This window comes from Perissodus microlepis, chromosome 17 (genome assembly GCF_051167445.1).
Source record: "Perissodus microlepis isolate ML-2025 ecotype Zambia chromosome 17, ASM5116744v1, whole genome shotgun sequence".
NCBI lineage: Eukaryota > Metazoa > Chordata > Actinopteri > Cichliformes > Cichlidae > Perissodus > Perissodus microlepis.
The window spans coordinates 11674935-11695309 of NC_140477.1; the positions used below are offsets into that span (position 1 = coordinate 11674935).

Consider the following 20375-nt stretch of genomic DNA (forward strand, 5'->3'; position numbering starts at 1 on the left):
CCTACAAATTAATACACTATCACAGACCAGTAATTCATATTCATCATTTATTACAATTATGCAAACTTTTAGCATTTTACCAGCTTTTCTAATATGGACCTCACATTCTTGTTAACACTCCATGGCACAAATACTCTTCCCTTTAGGCTCTGTGTATGTGTGTGTGTATCAATATTTCTCCCATTTTAAAGTATTACTCCTCCATAATTGTATTTCTGTTAAATCAAAGTACTTTTACTACATCTTAGTACTTCTGCTCAATCATAGTATTTCTGCTAAATCATAGTATTTTTGCCAAATCATGGTTTTTGTGCCAAATCATAACATTTGTGTTATGTTATAGTATTACTACTAAGTGGAGGAATTTCTGTCATGTTACAGTATATGTGCTGATTACAGTATTTCTGCTAAATCATAGTATTTCTACTATATTATATTTTTCTTTCTAAATATAGCATTTCTGCTATATAATTATATTTCTGCTATGTTATAATATTTGTGCTAAACCAGAGTATTTGTGCTGAAACATAGTATTTCTGCCAAATGATAGTATTTCTGTCAAATTATAGTATTTGTGCTAAAACACAGTATTAATTCAAAATGACAATATTCATAGTTCATCACAGTGTCTCTGGTAAATCACAGTATTTCTGCTCTGTTGTACTATTTTTCTAAATCATAGTGTTTCTGTAATGCTTCAGTATTTTTGGCTAAATATATTCTTTCTGTTATCTTATACTATTTCTCCTAAATTCTTGTATTTTTGAGAAGTTATTATGTTTCTGGTAAGTTACAATATTTCTGCTAAGTTCTGCTATGCTATTGTATTTCTGCCAAGTATTATGTTTCCTCTAAGATATTGCAGTTCTGCTAAGTTATTCCATTTTCGCAAAGTTCCTTTGCTTCTGCAAAGTTTTTACAATTTCTGCAACTTTTCAGCTTTTTCAGCTACTTTTTGCATACAGCTTCAGCTTTAAAGCATCCACACTGCATTTTCGCAGGAAATGCAAATTTTTCTAGTTGTGTGGATGCTTTAAGGCATCCACACTATTGTTTTCCTGTTTCTCTTTATTCTTTATTATTATTATTATTATTCTTGGTGTTTCCGTACACTTTTCGCCGTAGAACTACTTCCACAATTTTCAGCCGATTTTCACCGTTCAAACTTTAAACTATTCTGCTATTTTTGCTCTTTCCGGCTATATCTTTTGGTATTTTTCACTATTATACTTTTTAAAATATTCCACTTTTTTCCTTTAATTTGTCCCATTGAAATAAATGGGAATTCTGCTAAAACTTTCTTGTTTTTGCAACTTAACTACTTCCTCATATTTTCACGTAGAACAACCATTCAAACTTTAAAATGTTCACAAATTATTGGGCTATTCAGGTATAAATCAGCTTTTTCAAATCTTTTACCGTTTTACTTTTATGCCTCTTAAAGTTTTGAGTTGCAAAATTTTGATTTTTCACAAAATACATGCGTTGTTATGGTTGCTATGCACTTGGCTTCCAGTGTGCCACTCTAGGTTTCGCAGTCTTCTCTTCATGTCCGAACAACTGTTTGCTACTTGCTCAATTTTCACTCAACTTCCACAAATTATACATCAAAACGTAGGTATTTTTGCTGGCTTTCAGAAAATGTCACCATCATTGTTGTGAGATTTATAGAATTTTCACAACTCTCCTCAGACCAACACAAAGTCTCAAAACTCTCCATAGAAAGTCAATGGAGAGTTTGTTCAAAATCACCGCTGGATTTCTGTAATGAGAGGCATATTCGAATCGTCATATCTCCTTAACGAAGCGAAGTTAAAACATGAGGCTTGTCCCAGTATATCTTCAGACACTCCTGACGCTCACAATTCAAGAATTTTTTTCTCACCTATTACCGTTCTGAAATGAGTTAGACTTGTTTGAGGGTAGGAAATTCGTCCTTCGCTCAGATTTCTTCAGATTTCAAACTCTGGAAATGAGCCACTTTTTTCTCTTGTCATATCTTTTTGATGGATTTCCACAGAGACCTGAAAATTTCCATGACTGTTCACCAAAGCCTGCTGTCTCTTACGGTGAAAGAATGATATCGATGCTCCAAATAGATTTAGAGTTAGAAAGCGTTGTTTGACGGCAAGTCAAGGCAGTTTTTGCTTCGCTCTACTCAGTTATGGTGCATTAGAAGTCAAATATCTTTAATAATTCATATTTTAATGATAAATTGTCAACACTGGAAGATTCCCCCATCTCTTCTGAACAAAACTGTGTAAGAATGACCGTTCTAGCCCCTACGGTTAGGAAATTATGGTCATTTGTTTGAGGGGAGTTGTCACTATGAGAAATAGACTGCAAAAGTCCTGTGTCTCTCTGTGCTGCATGCACCTGTTTTGGCGGGAAAAAGTGCACAGGCTCTCTGATTGGTGGATTCAAATTCAGCAGCTCCCAGGCTTTGACCTAGAAACATACTTCTCTCTCCCTGTGTGTGTGTGAGTGAGTGTGTGTGTGTGAGTGTGTGTGTGTGTGTGTGTGTGTGTGTGTGACAGAGAGAGAGAGAGAGAGAGAGAGAGAGAGAGCCTTTTTATGGGATGATCTCATTGTAAGATTCAAATTCAATATATTAAGACTGGTTGACTGAATTGGATCTTGTGTGTGTGTGTGTGTGTGTGTGTGTGACAGAGAGAGAGAGAGAGAGAGAGAGAGACAGAGACTTTTTATGGGATGATCTCATTGTAAGATTCAAATTCAATATATTTAGACTGGTTGACTGAATTGGATCTTTTGTGTGTTTCTCTCTGTGCATGTGTGCTTCCTTGTGTGTACATATTTGTGATTGTGTGGCTGTTATATATTTTTTTGCTGATTTTTTTTCATTTAACAAGTATATTTGAGGGACCCTTAGCATGTTCAGCATTTTTTCAGCTGTCCATTTTGCTTTTCCAATTTTTCTGTTTAAGTTATCACTATTGTGCTAAATCATACTATTTCTGCTATTTTATAAGATTTGTGCCAAATATAGTATTTCTGATTAATTATACTTTTTCTACCAAATCATAGTACAGTATTTTTGCTTTTTATAGGATTTTTATAGGATATTTATATTGCTTAATATAGTATTTCTGCTTTTTATAGGATTTGTGCTTAATATAGTATTTCTGCTAAATTACAGTATTTCTTCTTTTTATAGTATTTGTGCTAAAACATAGTATTTCTACTAAATGTAGTATTTATGCTTAATCATACTATTTCTATATATTTCTGCCAGGTACCCAGGCAGCCAATCCTCTGTGAGGACTGAGACATTCAAATTTTCAAATCAGGGCCTGCACGGCTTCCCAGCCAATCATATATGTGGGCTGAGGCATTCAAATTTGCATATTGGGGCCTTCATGGCTTCTAAGCCAGCCAATCATATCTGAGGGCTGAGGAATTCAAATCCACAAATCAGGGCCTGCACGGCTTCCCAGCCAGCCAATCATATATGTGGGCTGAGGCATCCAAATTTGCATATTGGGGAATTCGTGGCTTCTAAGTCAACAAGTCATCCATGTCATATATCTCTAAAAATTCATATTTTAATGATAAATTGTCAACACTTGAAGATTCCCCCATCTCTTCTGAACAAAACGGTGTAAGAATGACCGTTCTAGCCCCTACGGTTAGGAAATTATGGTCATTTGTTTGAGGGGAGTCGTCACTATGAGAAATAGACTGCAAAAATCCTGCACGGCTTCCCAGCCAGCCAATCATATCTGAGGTCTGCCGTTTCTTCTCTCGTCATATCTCAGCGACGGATGTACAGAGAGCAATGAAAATCGCGGTCAACGTACACCAAAGTCCGCTGATTCAGCCAGTACAAGAATTATGCTTCTAGTCCACCTAGTTTTTGAGTTACACAACGTTTTGTAACTCCAGAAAACGGCGCTTTTTGCCTCTCACCGCCATCTAATTCTGACTGCTCATCACCCTGTTTTTCAAGGCGCCCGCTCTCTTTCCCAGTGGCGCAGTTGGTAATGACACGGGTCTCCAAACCAAAGGTCGTGGGTTCGATTCCACCTTAGTCAACAGGTTTTTTCCCTACAAATTAATACACTATCACAGACCAGTAATTCATATTCATCATTTATTACAATTCTGCAAACTTTTAGCATTTCACCAGCTTTTCTAATATGGACCTCACATTCTTGTTAACACTCCATGGCACAAATACTCTTCCCTTTAGGCTCTGTGTATGTGTGTGTGTATCAATATTTCTCCCATTTTAAAGTATTACTCCTCCATAATTGTATTTCTGTTAAATCAAAGTACTTTTACTACATCTTAGTACTTCTGCTCAATCATAGTATTTCTGCTAAATCATAGTATTTCTGCTACTTTTTGGTACTTGTGCTAAATACAGTATTTCTCCTAAATCATACTATTTCTGCTATTTTATAGGATTTGAGGTAAATATAGTATTTCTGCCAAAACATAGTATTTCTACCAAATATAGTATTTCTAATAATTATAGTTTTTCTCCCAAATCATAGTACAGTATTTCTGCTTTTTATAGTATTTGTGCTTAATATAGTATTTCTGCTTTTTATAGTATTTGTGCTTAATATAGTATTTCTGCTTTTTATAGGATTTGTGCTTAATATAGTATTTCTGCTAAATGTAGTATTTATGCTTAATCATACTATTTCTATATATTTCTGCCAGGTCCCCAGGCAGCCAATCCTCTGTGAGGACTGAGACATTCAAATTTTCAAATCCGGGCCTGCACGGCTTCCCAGCCAATCATATATGTGGGCTGAGGCATTCAAATTTGCATATTGGGGCCTTCATGGCTTCTAAGCCAGCCAATCATATCTGAGGGCTGAGGAATTCAAATCCACAAATCAGGGCCTGCACGGCTTCCCAGCCAGCCAATCATATATGTGGGCTGAGGCATTCAAATTTGCATATTGGGGAATTCGTGGCTTCTAAGTCAACAAGTCATCCATGTCATATATCTCTAAAAATTCATATTTTAATGATAAATTGTCAGCACTTGAAGATTCCCCCATCTCTTCTGAACAAAACGGTGTAAGAATGACCGTTCTAGCCCCTACGGTTAGGAAATTATGGTCATTTGTTTGAGGGGAGTCGTCACTATGAGAAATAGACTGCAAAAATCCTGCACGGCTTCCCAGCCAGCCAATCATATCTGAGGTCTGCCGTTTCTTCTCTCGTCATATCTCAGCGACAGATGTACAGAGAGCAATGAAAATCGCGGTCAAAGTACACCAAAGTCCACTGATTCAGCCAGTACAAGAATTATGCTTCTAGTCCACCTAGTTTTTGAGTTACACAACGTTTTGTAAGTCCAAAAAACGGCGCTTTTTGCCTCTCACCGCGATCTAATTCTGACTGCTCATCACCCTGTTTTTCAAGGCGCCCGCTCTCTTTCCCAGTGGCGCAGTTGGTAATGACACGGGTCTGCGACCCAAACGTCGTGGGTTCGATTCCACCTTAGTCTACCGGTTTTTTTCCCTACAAACTAATACACTATCACAGACCAGTAATTCATATTCATCATTTATTACAATTATGCAAACTTTTAGCATTTTACCAGCTTTTCTAATATGGACCTCACATTCTTGTTAACACTCCATGGCACAAGTACTCTTCCCTTTAGGCTCTGTGTATGTGTGTGTGTATCAATATTTCTCCCATTTTAAAGTATTACTCCTCCATAATTGTATTTCTGTTAAATCAAAGTACTTTTACTACATCTTAGTACTTCTGCTCAATCATAGTATTTCTGCTAAATCATAGTATTTTTGCCAAATCATGGTTTTTGTGCCAAATCATAACATTTGTGTTATGTTATAGTATTACTACTAAGTGGAGGAATTTCTGTCATGTTACAGTATATGTGCTGATTACAGTATTTCTGCTAAATCATAGTATTTCTAATATATTATATTTTTCTTTCTAAATATAGCATTTCTGCTATATAATTATATTTCTGCTATGTTATAATATTTGTGCTAAACCAGAGTATTTGTGCTGAAACATAGTATTTCTGCCAAATGATAGTATTTCTGTCAAATTATAATATTTGTGCTAAAACACAGTATTAATTCAAAATGACAATATTCATAGTTCATCACAGTGTCTCTGGTAAATCACAGTATTTCTGCTCTGTTGTACTATTTTTCTAAATCATAGTGTTTCTGTAATGCTTCAGTATTTTTGGCTAAATATATTCTTTCTGTTATCTTATACTATTTCTCCTAAATTCTTGTATTTTTGAGAAGTTATTATGTTTCTGGTAAGTTACAATATTTCTGCTAAGTTCTGCTATGCTATTGTATTTCTGCCAAGTATTATGTTTCCTCTAAGATATTGCAGTTCTGCTAAGTTATTCCATTTTCGCAAAGTTCCTTTGCTTCTGCAAAGTTTTTACAATTTCTGCAACTTTTCAGCTTTTTCAGCTACTTTTTGCATACAGCTTCAGCTTTAAAGCATCCACACTGCATTTTCGCAGGAAATGCAAATTTTTCTAGTTGTGTGGATGCTTTAAGGCATCCACACTATTGTTTTCCTGTTTCTCTTTATTCTTTATCTTTATTATTATTCCGGGTGTTTCCGTACACTTTTCGCCGTGGAACTACTTCCACAATTTTCAGCCGATTTTCGCCGTTCAAATTTTAAACTATTCTGCTATTTTTGCTAATGCCGGCTATATCTTTTGGTATTTTTCACTATTATACTTTTTAAAATATTCCACTTTTTTCCTTTAATTTGTCCCATTGAAATGAATGGGAAACTTCCGCAATTCTGCTAAAACTTTCTTGTTTTTGCAACTTAACTACTTCCTCATATTTTCACGTAGAACAACCATTCAAACTTTAAAATGTTCACAAATTATTGGGCTATTCAGGTATAAATCAGCTTTTTCAAATCTTTTACCGTTTTACTTTTATGCCTCTTAAAGTTTTGAGTTGCAAAATTTAGATTTTTCACAAAATACATGCGTTGTTATGGTTGCTATGCACTTGGCTTCCAGTGTGCCACTCTAGGTTTCGCAGTCTTCTCTTCATGTCCGAACAACTGTTTGCTACTTGCTCAATTTTCACTCAACTTCCACAAATTATACATCAAAATGTAGGTATTTTTGCTGGCTTTCAGAAAATGTCACTATCATTGTTGTGGGATTTATAGAATTTTGGCAAATCTCCTCAGACCAACACAAAGTTGCAAAACTCTCCATAGAAAGTCAATGGAGAGTTTGTTCAAAATCACCGCTGGATTTCTGTAATGAGAGGCATATTCGAATCGTCATATCTCCTTAACGAAGCGAAGTTAAAACATGAGGCTTGTCCCCGTATATCTTCAGACACTCCTGACGCTCACAATTCAAGAATGTTTTTCTCACCTATTACCGTTCTGAAATGAGTTGGACTTGTTTGAGGGTAGGAAATTCGTCCTTCGCTCAGATTTCTTCAGATTTCAAACTCTGGAAATGAACCACTTTTTTCTCTCGTCATATCTTTTTAATGGATTTCCACAGAGACCTGAAAATTTCCATGACTGTTCACCAAAGCCTGCTGTCTCTTACGGTGAAAGAATGATATCGATACTCCAAATAGATTTAGAGTTACAAAGCGTTGTTTGAGGGCAGGTCAAGGCAGTTTTTGCTTCGCTCTACTCAGTTATGGTGCATTAGAAGTCAAATATCTTTAATAATTCATATTTTAATGATAAATTGTCAACACTGGAAGATTCCCCCATCTCTTCTGAACAAAACGGTGTAAGAATGACCGTTCTAGCCCCTACGGTTAGGAAATTATGGTCATTTGTTTGAGGGGAGTCGTCACTATGAGAAATAGACTGCAAAAGTCCTGTGTCTCTCTGTGCTGCATGCACCTGTTTTGGCGGGAAAAAGTGCACAGGCTCTCTGATTGGTGGATTCAAATTCAGCAGCTCCCAGTCTTTGACCTAGAAACATACTCCTCTCTCCCTGTGTGTGTGTGTGAGTGTGTGTGTGTGTGTGTGTGTGTGTGTGTGTGTGTGTGAGTGAGTGTGAGTGTGTGTGTGTGTGTGTGTGTGTGTGAGACAGAGAGAGAGAGAGAGAGAGAGAGAGAGAGAGCCTTTTTATGGGATCATCTCATTGTAAGATTCAAATTCAATATATTTAGACTGCTTGACTGAAGTGGATCTTGTGTGTGTGTGTGTGTGTGTGTGACAGACAGAGAGAGAGAGAGAGAGAGAGCCTTTTTATGGGATGATCTCATTGTAAGATTCAAATTCAATATATTTAGACTGGTTGACTGAATTGGATCTTGTGTGTGTGTGTGTGTGTGTGTGTGTGTGTGTGTGACAGAGAAAGAGAGAGAGAGAGAGAGAGAGAGAGAGAGAGAGAGAGAGAGAGAGAGAGAGCCTTTTTATGGGATGATCTCATTGTAAGATTTAAATTCAATATATTAAGACTGGTTGACTGAATTGGATCTTGTGTGTGTGTCTCTCTGTGCATGTGTGTTTGCATGTGTGTCCATATTTGTGATTCTGTGGCTGTTATATTTTTTTTGCCCATTTTTTTCATTTAACAAGTATATTTTAGGGACCCTCAGCATGTTCAGCATTTTTTCAGCTGTCCATTTTCCTTTTCCAATTTTTCTGTTTAAGTTATCACTATTGTGCTAAATCATACTATTTCTCCTATTTTATAAGGTTTGTGTTAATTTAGTATTTCTGCCAAATATAGTATTTCTTATTAATTATAGTTTTTCTACCAAATCATAGTACAGTATTTTTGCCTTTTATAGGATTTTTATAGGATATTTATATTGCTTAATATAGTATTTTTGCTTTTTATTGGATTTGTGCTTAATATAGTATTTCTACTTTTTATAGGATTTGTGCTTAATATAGTATTTCTGCTTTTTATAGGATTTGTGCTTAATATAGTATTTCTGCTTTTTATAGGATTTGTGCTTAGTATAGTATTTCTGCTTTTTATAGGATTTGTGCTTAATAAAGTATTTCTGCTAAATGTAGTATTTATGCTTAATCATACTATTTCTATATATTTCTGCCAGGCAGCCAATCCTCTGTGAGGACTCAGACATTCAAATGCACATATCAGGGCCTGCACGGCTTCCCAGCCAGCCAATCATATCTGAGGTCTGCCGTTTCTTCTCTCGTCATATCTCAGCGACAGATGTACAAAGAGCAATGAAAATCGCGGTCAAAGTACACCAAAGTCCGCTGATTCAGCCAGTACAAGAATTATGCTTTTAGTCCACCTAGTTTTTGAGTTACACAACGTTTTGTAAGTGCAAAAAACGGCGCTTTTGCCTCTCACCGCGATCTAATTCTGACTGCTCATCACCCTGTTTTTCAAGGCGCCCGCTCTCTTTCCCAGTGGCGCAGTTGCTAATGACACGGGTCTGCGACCCAAACGTCGTGGGTTCGATTCCACCTTAGTCTACCGGTTTTTTTCCCTACAAATTAATACACTATCACAGACCAGTAATTCATATTCATCATTTATTACAATTATGCAAACTTTTAGCATTTTACCAGCTTTTCTAATATGGACCTCACATTCTTGTTAACACTCCATGGCACAAATACTCTTCCCTTTAGGCTCTGTGTATGTGTGTGTGTATCAATATTTCTCCCATTTTAAAGTATTACTCCTCCATAATTGTATTTCACTTAAATCAAAGTACTTTTACTACATCTTAGTACTTCTGCTCAATCATAGTATTTCTGCTAAATCATAGTATTTCTGCTACTTTTTGGTACTCGTGCTAAATACAGTATTTCTGCTAAATCATACAATTCTACTATATTATATTTTTCTTTCTAAATATAACATTTCTGCTATATAATTGTATTTCTGCTATGTTATAATATTTGTGCTAAACCAGAGTATTTGTGCTAAAACATAGTATTTCTGCCAAATGATAGTATTTCTGTCAAATTATTGGATCTTTTGTGTGTTTCTCTCTGTGCATGTGTGCTTCCTTGTGTGTACATATTTGTGATTGTGTGGCTGTTATATATTTTTTTGCTGATTTTTTTCATTTAACAAGTATATTTGAGGGACCCTTAGCATGTTCAGCATTTTTTCAGCTGTCCATTTTGCTTTTCCAATTTTTCTGTTTAAGTTATTACTATTGTGCTAAATCATACTATTTCTGCTATTTTATAAGATTTGTGCCAAATATAGTATTTCTGATTAATTATAATTTTTCTACCAAATCATAGTACAGTATTTTTGCTTTTTATAGGATTTTTATAGGATATTTATATTGCTTAATATAGTATTTCTGCTTTTTATAGGATTTGTGCTTAATATAGTATTTCTGCTAAATTATAGTATTTCTTCTTTTTATAGTATTTGTGCTAAAACATAGTATTTCTACTAAATGTAGTATTTATGCTTAATCATACTATTTCTATATATTTCTGCCAGGTCCCCAGGCAGCCAATCCTCTGTGAGGACTGAGACATTCAAATTTTCAAATCCGGGCCTGCACGGCTTCCCAGCCAATCATATATGTGGGCTGAGGCATTCAAATTTGCATATTGGGGCCTTCATGGCTTCTAAGCCAGCCAATCATATCTGAGGGCTGAGGAATTCAAATCCACAAATCAGGGCCTGCACGGCTTCCCAGCCAGCCAATCATATATGTGGGCTGAGGCATTCAAATCTGCATATTGGGGAATTCGTGGCTTCTAAGTCAACAAGTCATCCATGTCATATATCTCTAAAAATTCATATTTTAATGATAAATTGTCAACACTTGAAGATTCCCCCATCTCTTCTGAACAAAACGGTGTAAGAATGACCGTTCTAGCCCCTACGGTTAGGAAATTATGGTCATTTGTTTGAGGGGAGTCGTCACTCTGAGAAATAGACTGCAAAAATCCTGTGTCTCTCTGTGCTGCGTGCACCTGTTTTGGCGGGAAAAAGTGCACAGCCTCTCTGATTGGTGGATTCAAATTCAGCAGCTCCCAGGCAGCTTGACTGAGCTAGAAACTTACTTCTCTCACCCTTTTTTCAGCTGTCCATTTTGCTTTTCCAATTTTTCTGTTTAAGTTATTACTATTGTGCTAAATCATACTATTTCTGCTATTTTATAAGATTTGTGCCAAATATAGTATTTCTGATTAATTATAATTTTTCTACCAAATCATAGTTCAGTATTTTTGCTTTTTATAAGATTTTTATAGGATATTTATATTGCTTAATATAGTATTTCTGCTTTTTATAGGATTTGTGCTTAATATAGTATTTCTGCTTTTTATAGTATTTGTGCTAAAACATAGTATTTCTACTAAATGTAGTATTTATGCTTAATCATACTATTTCTGCTTTTTATAGGATTTGTGCTTAATATAGTATTTCTGCTTTTTATAGGATTTGTGCTTAATATAGTATTTCTGCTAAATATAGTATTTATGCTTAATCATACTATTTCTATATATTTCTGCCAGGCAGCCAATCCTCTGTGAGGACTCAGACATTCAAATGCACATATCAGGGCCTGCACGGCTTCCCAGCCAGCCAATCATATCTGAGGTCTGCCGTTTCTTCTCTCGTCATATCTCAGCGACGGATGTACAGAGAGCAATGAAAATCGCGGTCAAAGTACACCAAAGTCCGCTGATTCACCCAGTCCAAGAATTATGCTTCTAGTCCACCTAGTGTTTGAGTTACACAATGTTTTGTAACTCCAAAAAAACGGCGATTTTCGCCTCTCACCGCGATCTAATTCTGACTGCTCATCACCCTGTTTTTCAAGGCGCCCTCTCTCTTTCCCAGTGGCGCAGTTGGTAATGACACGGGTCTGCAACCCAAACGTCGTGGGTTCGATTCCACCTTAGTCAACATGTTTTTTTTCCCTACAAGTTAATACACTATCACAGACCAGTAATTCATATTCATCATTTATAACAATTCTGCAAACTTTTATGATTTTACCAGCTTTTCTAATATGGACCTCACATTCTTGTTAACACTCCATGGCACAAATACTCTTCCCTTTAGGCTCTGTGTATGTGTGTGTGTGTATCAATATTTCTCCCATTTTAAAGTATTACTCCTCCATAATTGTATTTCTGTTAAATCAAAGTACTTTTACTACATCTTAGTACTTCTGCTCAATCATAGTATTTCTGCCAAATGATAGTATTTCTGCTAAACCAGAGTATTTGTGCTAAAACATAGTATTAATTTAAAATTACAATATTCATAGTTCATCACAGTGTCTCTGGTAAATCACAGTATTTCTGCTATGTTGTACTATTTTTCTAAATCATAGTGTTTCTGTAATGTTTAAGTATTTTTGGCTAAATATATTCTTTCTGTTATCTTATACTATTTCTCCTAAATTCTTGTATTTTTGAGAAGTTATCATGTTTCTGGTAAGTTACAATATTTCTGCTAAGTTCTGCTATGCTATTGCATTTCTGCCAAGTATTATGTTTCCTCTAAGATATTGCAGTTCTGCTGAGTTATTACATTTTAGCAAAGTTCCTTTGCTTCTGCAAAGTTTTTACAATTTCTGCAACTTTTCACCCTTTTCAGCTAGTTTTTGCAGACAGCTTCAGCTTTAAAGCATCCACACTGCATTTTCGCAGGAAATGCAAATTTTTCTAGTTATTATTCTCGTCGCTTCCGTACACTTTTCGCCGTGGAACTACTTCCACAATTTTCAGCCGATTTTCGCCGTTCAAATTTTAAACTATTCTGCTATTTTTGCTAATGCCGGCTATATCTTTTGGTATTTTTCACTATTATACTTTTTAAAATATTCCACTTTTTTCCTTTAATTTGTCCCATTGAAATGAATGGGAAACTTCCGCAATTCTGCTAAAACTTTCTTGTTTTTGCAACTTAACTACTTCCTCATATTTTCACGTAGAACAACCATTCAAACTTTAAAATGTTCACAAATTATTGGGCTATTCAGGTATAAATCAGCTTTTTCAAATCTTTTACCGTTTTACTTTTATGCCTCTTAAAGTTTTGAGTTGCAAAATTTAGATTTTTCACAAAATACATGCGTTGTTATGGTTGCTATGCACTTGGCTTCCAGTGTGCCACTCTAGGTTTCGCAGTCTTCTCTTCATGTCCGAACAACTGTTTGCTACTTGCTCAATTTTCACTCAACTTCCACAAATTATACATCAAAATGTAGGTATTTTTGCTGGCTTTCAGAAAATGTCACTATCATTGTTGTGGGATTTATAGAATTTTGGCAAATCTCCTCAGACCAACACAAAGTCTCAAAACTCTCCATAGAAAGTCAATGGAGAGTTTGTTCAAAATCACTGCTGGATTTCTGTAATGAGAGGCATATTCGAATCGTCATATCTCCTTAACGAAGCGAAGTTCAAACATGAGGCTTGTCCCCATATATCTTCAGACACTCCTGACGCTCACAATTCAAGAATGTTTTTCTCACCTATTTCCGTTCTGAAATGAGTTGGACTTGTTTGAGGGTAGGAAATTCGTCCTTCGCTCAGATTTCTTCAGATTTCAAACTCTGGAAATGAACCACTTTTTTCTCTCGTCATATCTTTTTGATGGATTTCCACAGAGACCTGAAAATTTCCATGACTGTTCACCAAAGCCTGCTGTCTCTTACGGTGAAAGAATGATATCGATACTCCAAATAGATTTAGAGTTACAAAGCGTTGTTTGAGGGCAGGTCAAGGCAGTTTTTGCTTCGCTCTACTCAGTTATGGTGCATTAGAAGTCAAATATCTTTAATAATTCATATTTTAATGATAAATTGTCAACACTGGAAGATTCCCCCATCTCTTCTGAACAAAACGGTGTAAGAATGACCGTTCTAGCCCCTACGGTTAGGAAATTATGGTCATTTGTTTGAGGGGAGTCGTCACTATGAGAAATAGACTGCAAAAGTCCTGTGTCTCTCTGTGCTGCATGCACCTGTTTTGGCGGGAAAAAGTGCACAGGCTCTCTGATTGGTGGATTCAAATTCAGCAGCTCCCAGTCTTTGACCTAGAAACATACTCCTCTCTCCCTGAGTGAGTGTGAGTGTGTGTGTGTGAGTGAGTGTGAGTGTGTGTGTGTGTGTGTGTGTGTGTGTGTGTGTGTGTGTGAGACAGAGAGAGAGAGAGAGACAGAGAGAGAGAGAGAGAGAGAGAGAGAGAGAGCCTTTTTATGGGATGATCTCATTGCAAGATTTAAATTCAATATATTTAGACTGCTTGACTGAATTGGATCTTGTGTGTGTGTGTGTGTGTGTGTGTGTGTGTGTGTGTGTGACAGAGAGAGAGAGAGAGAGAGAGAGAGAGAGAGAGAGAGAGAGAGAGAGCCTTTTTATGGGATGATCTCATTGTAAGATTTAAATTCAATATATTTAGACTGCTTGACTGAATTGGATCTTGTGTGTGTGTGTGTGTGTGTGTGTGTGTGTGTGTGTGTGTGTGTGTGTGTCTGTGTGTGACCTAGAGAGAGAGAGAGAGAGAGAGAGAGAGAGAGAGAGAAAGCCTTTTTATGGGATGATCTCATTGTAAGATTTAAATTCAATATATTTAGACTGGTTGACTGAATTGGATCGTGTGTGTGTGTGTGTGTGTGTGTGTTTGTGTGACAGAGAGAGAGAGAGAGAGAGAGTGAGAGAGAGACCCTCTTTAGGGCAGCATCTCATTGTTGGAAAAAAATATAATATATTCATACTGGTTGACTGGCATAGACCCTCCGTGTGTCTCTCTCTCTGTGCATTTGTGTATACATATTTGATTTTGTGTGTAACTGTTGGCTGTTCGTTCTTGTTTTTTAAATTTATTTTTATTTCTATTCTATTTCTATTTTTTTTTCACAGGTGAACAACAATTAGTTTTGAGGGAACTTAACCATGTTCCGTTTTTTTTTCAGCTTGTCATCTTACTTTTCCAGTATTTTCACTGAAGTTATTACTATTATGCTCAATCATAGTATTTGTTCTAAATCATTGTTATTATGCTATATTGTAGTATTTCTGCTAAATCATACTATTTCTACTATATTATATTTTTCTTTCTAAATATAGCATTTCTGCTATATAATTGTATTTCTGCTATGTTATAATATTTGTGCTCAACCAGAGTATTTGTGCTAAAACATAGTATTAATTTCAAATGACAATATTCATAGTTCATCACAGTGTCTCTGGTAAATCACAGTATTTCTGCTCTGTTGTACTATTTTTCTAAATCATAGTGTTTCTGTAATGTTTAAGTATTTTTGGCTAAATATATTCTTTCTGTTATCTTATACTATTTCTCCTAAATTCTTGTATTTTTGAGAAGTTATCATGTTTCTGGTAAGTTACAATATTTCTGCTAAGTTCTGCTATGCTATTGTATTTCTGCCAAGTATTATGTTTCCTCTAAGATATTGCAGTTCTGCTAAGTTATTCCATTTTAGCAAAGTTCCTTTGCTTCTGCAAAGTTTTTGCAATTTCTGCAACTTTTCAGCTTTTTCAGCTACTTTTTGCATACAGCTTCAGCTTTAAAGCATCCACACTGCATTTTCGCAGGAAATGCAAATTTTTCTAGTTATTATTATTTTTCCCTTTTTGTCTTTATATTTTTAGCGTACACTGAGGGCCATGGGAGCAAATTCCTGTGTAAGACTGTACATATGGTCTTTGACAATAAAGCTGACTTTGACTTTGAGTGTTTCTGGTCAAGTGACAAATGTACATTTGCTTAGTGTTTGCGACAGGGGTGCAGTTTCCAACTTGTTTACCTTTTCTCTATGATGCTTGGGTTGGCTGTAACCAGATGTGTCTTTGTGCCCACATCCTCCGCATATTCCTTTGAGATCGGTGGAAGGTTACACCTAAATGAACAGAACAAACACGAGTCTGAGTTTTCAGTTGGACAACGGCAGATCAGCTCTGAACATGTTTAGCCCAAGTTAAGTGCATGCATGAGTAGAGAAAGAAAACCATCATTAATGGAGCTCCAATACTGAGATTCACCATAGCAACAGGTAAATAAAGAGCAGAGCATCCATTTTAATCCAGTGGACCGAGGTCACTATAGGCTATGAGATTTTTTTTTTAATAAATAGGAAGGGAAAAAGGAGTCATTTCAAATTGCTTGATCCGGTCATGATCACAGACACTATACTTTCTGTGGTCACCTATTACCAAACTTAATTTTTTAGAGAGTCACTTTGACTACGTTCACACTGCAGGGGAAAGCGCATCAAATCTGACTTTTCTGACCCTATGCGGCCCATGTCCGATTATGGTATGACAGTTTGAAAAGCAAAAATCAGATATTTTCAAATCTGACCTAGGTCACTTTCGTATGTGGTACTGAATCCAATAAATATCTGATGTTTTAGAAAGCGACTGCTGTTTGAATGGTCATGGTGCATTAAATCTGAATGTCAGACACTATATGTTTACATAATTTAACGACTGCATCTCAGCCTGTGACCAACTGTCACCATGAAATGTTCAGAACACAGGGTGTCTAGAGGCTGAATTTAACACTTACATATTTAGTTCTGTTTTAGATTCTTGAACTCAATTCGACTCGATTTATTTCAAATATTCACCCCCAAGATCCCAACTGTGACAGCCTTATCTTTTTTAAATCAACGTGAATGATATCCAGTATGGCAAATGACAGATTGCTGATCAGTGTGTTATCTGCCGTAAGCTTTATACAGAGTTAAATAATGATTGCTAAAGTATATCAACATTTTTCCAGAGAAATAAGTTAATGTTCCTGTGCTGTCCCCAGAGTCACAGAGTTAAATAAATGGAGACCAATTTTTCCAGGTTTTTTCCTGAGTTGATAAGAAATGTACCATAATCACTGTCTTCGTTCTCACATTGACAACTGATTATAAAGCGGTGATGGTTAAGGAGGTAAAATAACAAATGTCTAAGTAGGATTTCAGCATGTGTAAAAACATAAACTTAATTCACTTTAATTTTTCGGACCAGAAGTCGCACTGGATTATAAGGCGCACTGTCGTTGAACGGGTCTGTTTTCATACATAAGGCGCACCAGATTATAAGGCACATTAAGCAAAACAAAACAGTCAGATAAGTCAAACTTTACTGAACTCATTCTTCTTGCTTCCTCCACTTCCGTACCATTGATTCGTTAATGTTGAATTCTGTTGCAGCTGCTCTATTCCCATGTTGTTGCAGTATATTAATGACTAACCTCATATTGTGGGTAGATTATCTCAGTTGTTCTCCTGACTGAAGTTTAGTCCGTTTAATGGTCCGTTTAATTTTTATCGAGTGGAAAAAAGTTAGCATTATGCTAACATAGCTGTATCACTAGCGATCACGTAGCACATCATTATATACCAGCTAGTGCAACTTCAGTAACCCTGCAAACATCAATGTTGTTTAGTTTTCTGTCTTCATTTATGTTGGAAGTGATAGCAGAGCTGTATGTTTTAATTTTTTCAGAAATCTCTCAGTCAGAACATGCTATATCATGTTTAGGTAGAAACTAGCAAGCTAACTTCCTGCTAACTTCTAACTCCATTAAATTTAATAAATTCCGTTTTCATGCCTGGATGTTAAACTCAATTGTCACACCTGGTAAAGCAGCAACGCTGATCATTTTATTATAAATGAATGAATTTAAACAGTTTTTAACTCTCAGTGATGCCGCAGTGTTCATTTGGCTTTGGGACCTGAAGCAGACGGAGGTTTGGACACAGATTACTCCGCAGGGCTCCTGACTATCCATCAAGTGGAGTGGCTTTGTAGCTTACCAAAGTTGTACTAAAACATTTTTTTGACAGATTTTTGAGTGCCGTGTACCACATAAAATCTGTTTGAGGCCAGTAAGCACAAGCAGAATTCATACATAAGGCGCACCAATTATAAGGCGCAGTGTTGATTTCTGAGAAAATGTAAGGATTTTAAGTGCGCTTTATAGCGCGGAAAATGTGGTAAATTAAATTAATTCACTCTGTTTATTCACTCTAGTATTATGCACTGTGACAGCAACTTAATGAGGAAGGAAATTTAGTCAGAGAGAAAGCGAGTTTATGGAAGAAAATGTCTGTTACTCTGGTAACTGGCTCAGAGCTGACAGGACTTGCGGATAGGAAGAGCAAAATTAAGTGGAAATGATGAAGAAAGAAAGAGCAGAGCTGGAGCAGGAAGAGGCATAATGACAAAGAGATCATGATATGTGTAAATGTTAAACGGTCATGTATAATTTGAAAGAGTTATTTCAGATTTTTAAGTTAAGAGTAATTTATAAGATGTACTATGTATGTGGCTGGTTTCTAGACACAGAAATAAAATGCTATTAGGTGGAACAGTGATGTTCATCTTCGCCACAGCAATCTAGACGGTGGGGCAACATGGTGGCTTCCACAAATCAGGGGACGCTCCTATTATTTTTAATAGACGGAAATCTAAGTTTATGCAAATACATGATTTGTTGGAAGATGTAATTGCACAATGGATCAATGAATATTTATGAGTAGAGTATTTTTTTTTCTATTAATTAAACTCAAAAATGCTTACTGTACCTTTAAGTTAAACAGCTGTTACCTAAACCTTCTTCCTGGAATAGGGCCAACAGTCAAAGTAAATTTAGAAGGTGACTCAAAAGATAACCACTAAGCACACAGACAAAAAACACATACTCAACATTATACAGACAACCTAATTTAAACATAAGACAGAAACAGTTTCACTTCACTGTCGCTCAAAGCAAAGAAATGCTCTGTTGTGTTTTCTCGAGGCGGACAATCAGCTGTGCTTTGTGTTTAGACTGACACATACCTAGCCAGAGTACGTCAGTTACCACGAATTAAAAGACGTTTGTGCAAATGCAGCTTGTATCAAGTGTTTATCCAGAAGTATTCACTATTTCCTGGCGCTCTCAAAGGTCATCCTTTAGTTGAAATGCATATGTCATGCATTTTTCTGCATGCACGAGGTCTGTTGACTGTTGATGGTACATTAGTTCTTCAACTTGAACTTCTACTGCCCTTATAACTGATGAAAATGTACCTTTCCCCCCCTGGTCTCCTCCTCAGTCTCAAGTCTTTGATTACTTTTTAAAAATGCCAAGACAATCAGCACGTTTATAAAATACAATCGATACTCCTAGTATAACATAACAGAAGATAAATATCTGAAATACCCCATCAGATGTTTTTTTTCTGCTTAACCTCTTTTCTTTCTCATCCTCACTGTGGCCCATTTTTCTGTCTCTGTTCTTCCTTCTTTGTTGAAATCGACACCAGCTCTTATAATCACTGATGGTATCTAGCAGGTCTCTGGGGCACTGCTGATTCAAATTTGGAGTGTTTTTTGTTTCTTACCTCATAACAAAGTCGGCCTGGTCGATATCCCTACCACACTTGCTGTGTCTGAGAATGCCGCCATTGCCCACCACCGCACACTTCTTCAGGGGAAGCTGCAAAGGGTTTTCCTGCACAGGAGACAACATTAAGCTTTGTTAGAATGCATACAGCCACTAGCTCCTAAACACATGATGTAACACCCCGGGCCTAGTGCTAATGTGCCTTTATAGCCCCCGGGTGCTGACCGACAAAACCAGCAAAGTGATAAGAAGAGTTGAGGCAGGCTGAGGTAATAGAGATGGATCATACACAGTTTCTGTGTATTATCCAGGACTTTAAACGTGGCATGGTTGTTGGTGCAAGAGAATTTCAGAAACTGCTGATCTATGGAGATTTTTCCATACAACCACTGCCTGACAGGAGTTCTCAGCAAAAATGCCTTGTTGATGCCAGAGATCCAACAATAATGGCCAGATTTTAAGCTGATAGGACAGCAACAGTAACTCAATAATCACTTGTTACAACTACAGTATGCCAAAAAGCATCTCTATATGTACAGCACATTGAACCTTGAAGCAGATGGGTACAGCATGGTAAATGGTCAATAGACTAGTTCTCACATACTGATTTTCTACTCTACTGGAGGACTCAAAATGCCTTACACCAGCGGTCCCCAAATTTTTTGCCTCACGGACCAGTTTATGTCCGACAATATTTTCATGGACCAGCCTTTAAGGTGTCGCAGATAAATACAACAAAAACAAAATAAAACCAGTAGCTGTGCCAAAAAAAGAAGATTTATTCATAACACACGGGAAAAGACCCAGGGAAACTGAGTTAACGATAAAAATGATAAAAAAAATAACGCTAAAAACCGAGCCTCAACTCTTGCGGCCCAGTACCAAACAACCCGGGGGTTGGGGTCCGCTGCTTTACACAACATGCCTCATTCACTCATTCAGCCATTCACATAAGCACTTTTGTCTACGTCTAAGTGCTTTCTAACACGCACACTGTGATGACACACATATTCCTACTTTCTGATAAATGCATCAGAGATCAAATTATGAATCAG

The 20375-nt window shown here is 36.5% G+C and overlaps 1 protein-coding gene across 1 annotated transcript in view; it reads right to left on the reverse strand.

The window, feature by feature from the left end:
* The window catches only part of st8sia1 (ST8 alpha-N-acetyl-neuraminide alpha-2,8-sialyltransferase 1), a 54967-nt gene that overhangs the window by 27175 nt on the left and 7417 nt on the right, over positions 1-20375 (reverse strand). The window contains exons 3-4 of the mRNA XM_084910504.1: positions 19319-19428; positions 15740-15832 (exon numbers count right to left, since the gene is read on the reverse strand). Coding sequence (XP_084766630.1) covers positions 15740-15832; positions 19319-19428 — 203 coding nt within the window. The remainder of the gene's footprint in view (positions 1-15739; positions 15833-19318; positions 19429-20375) is intronic.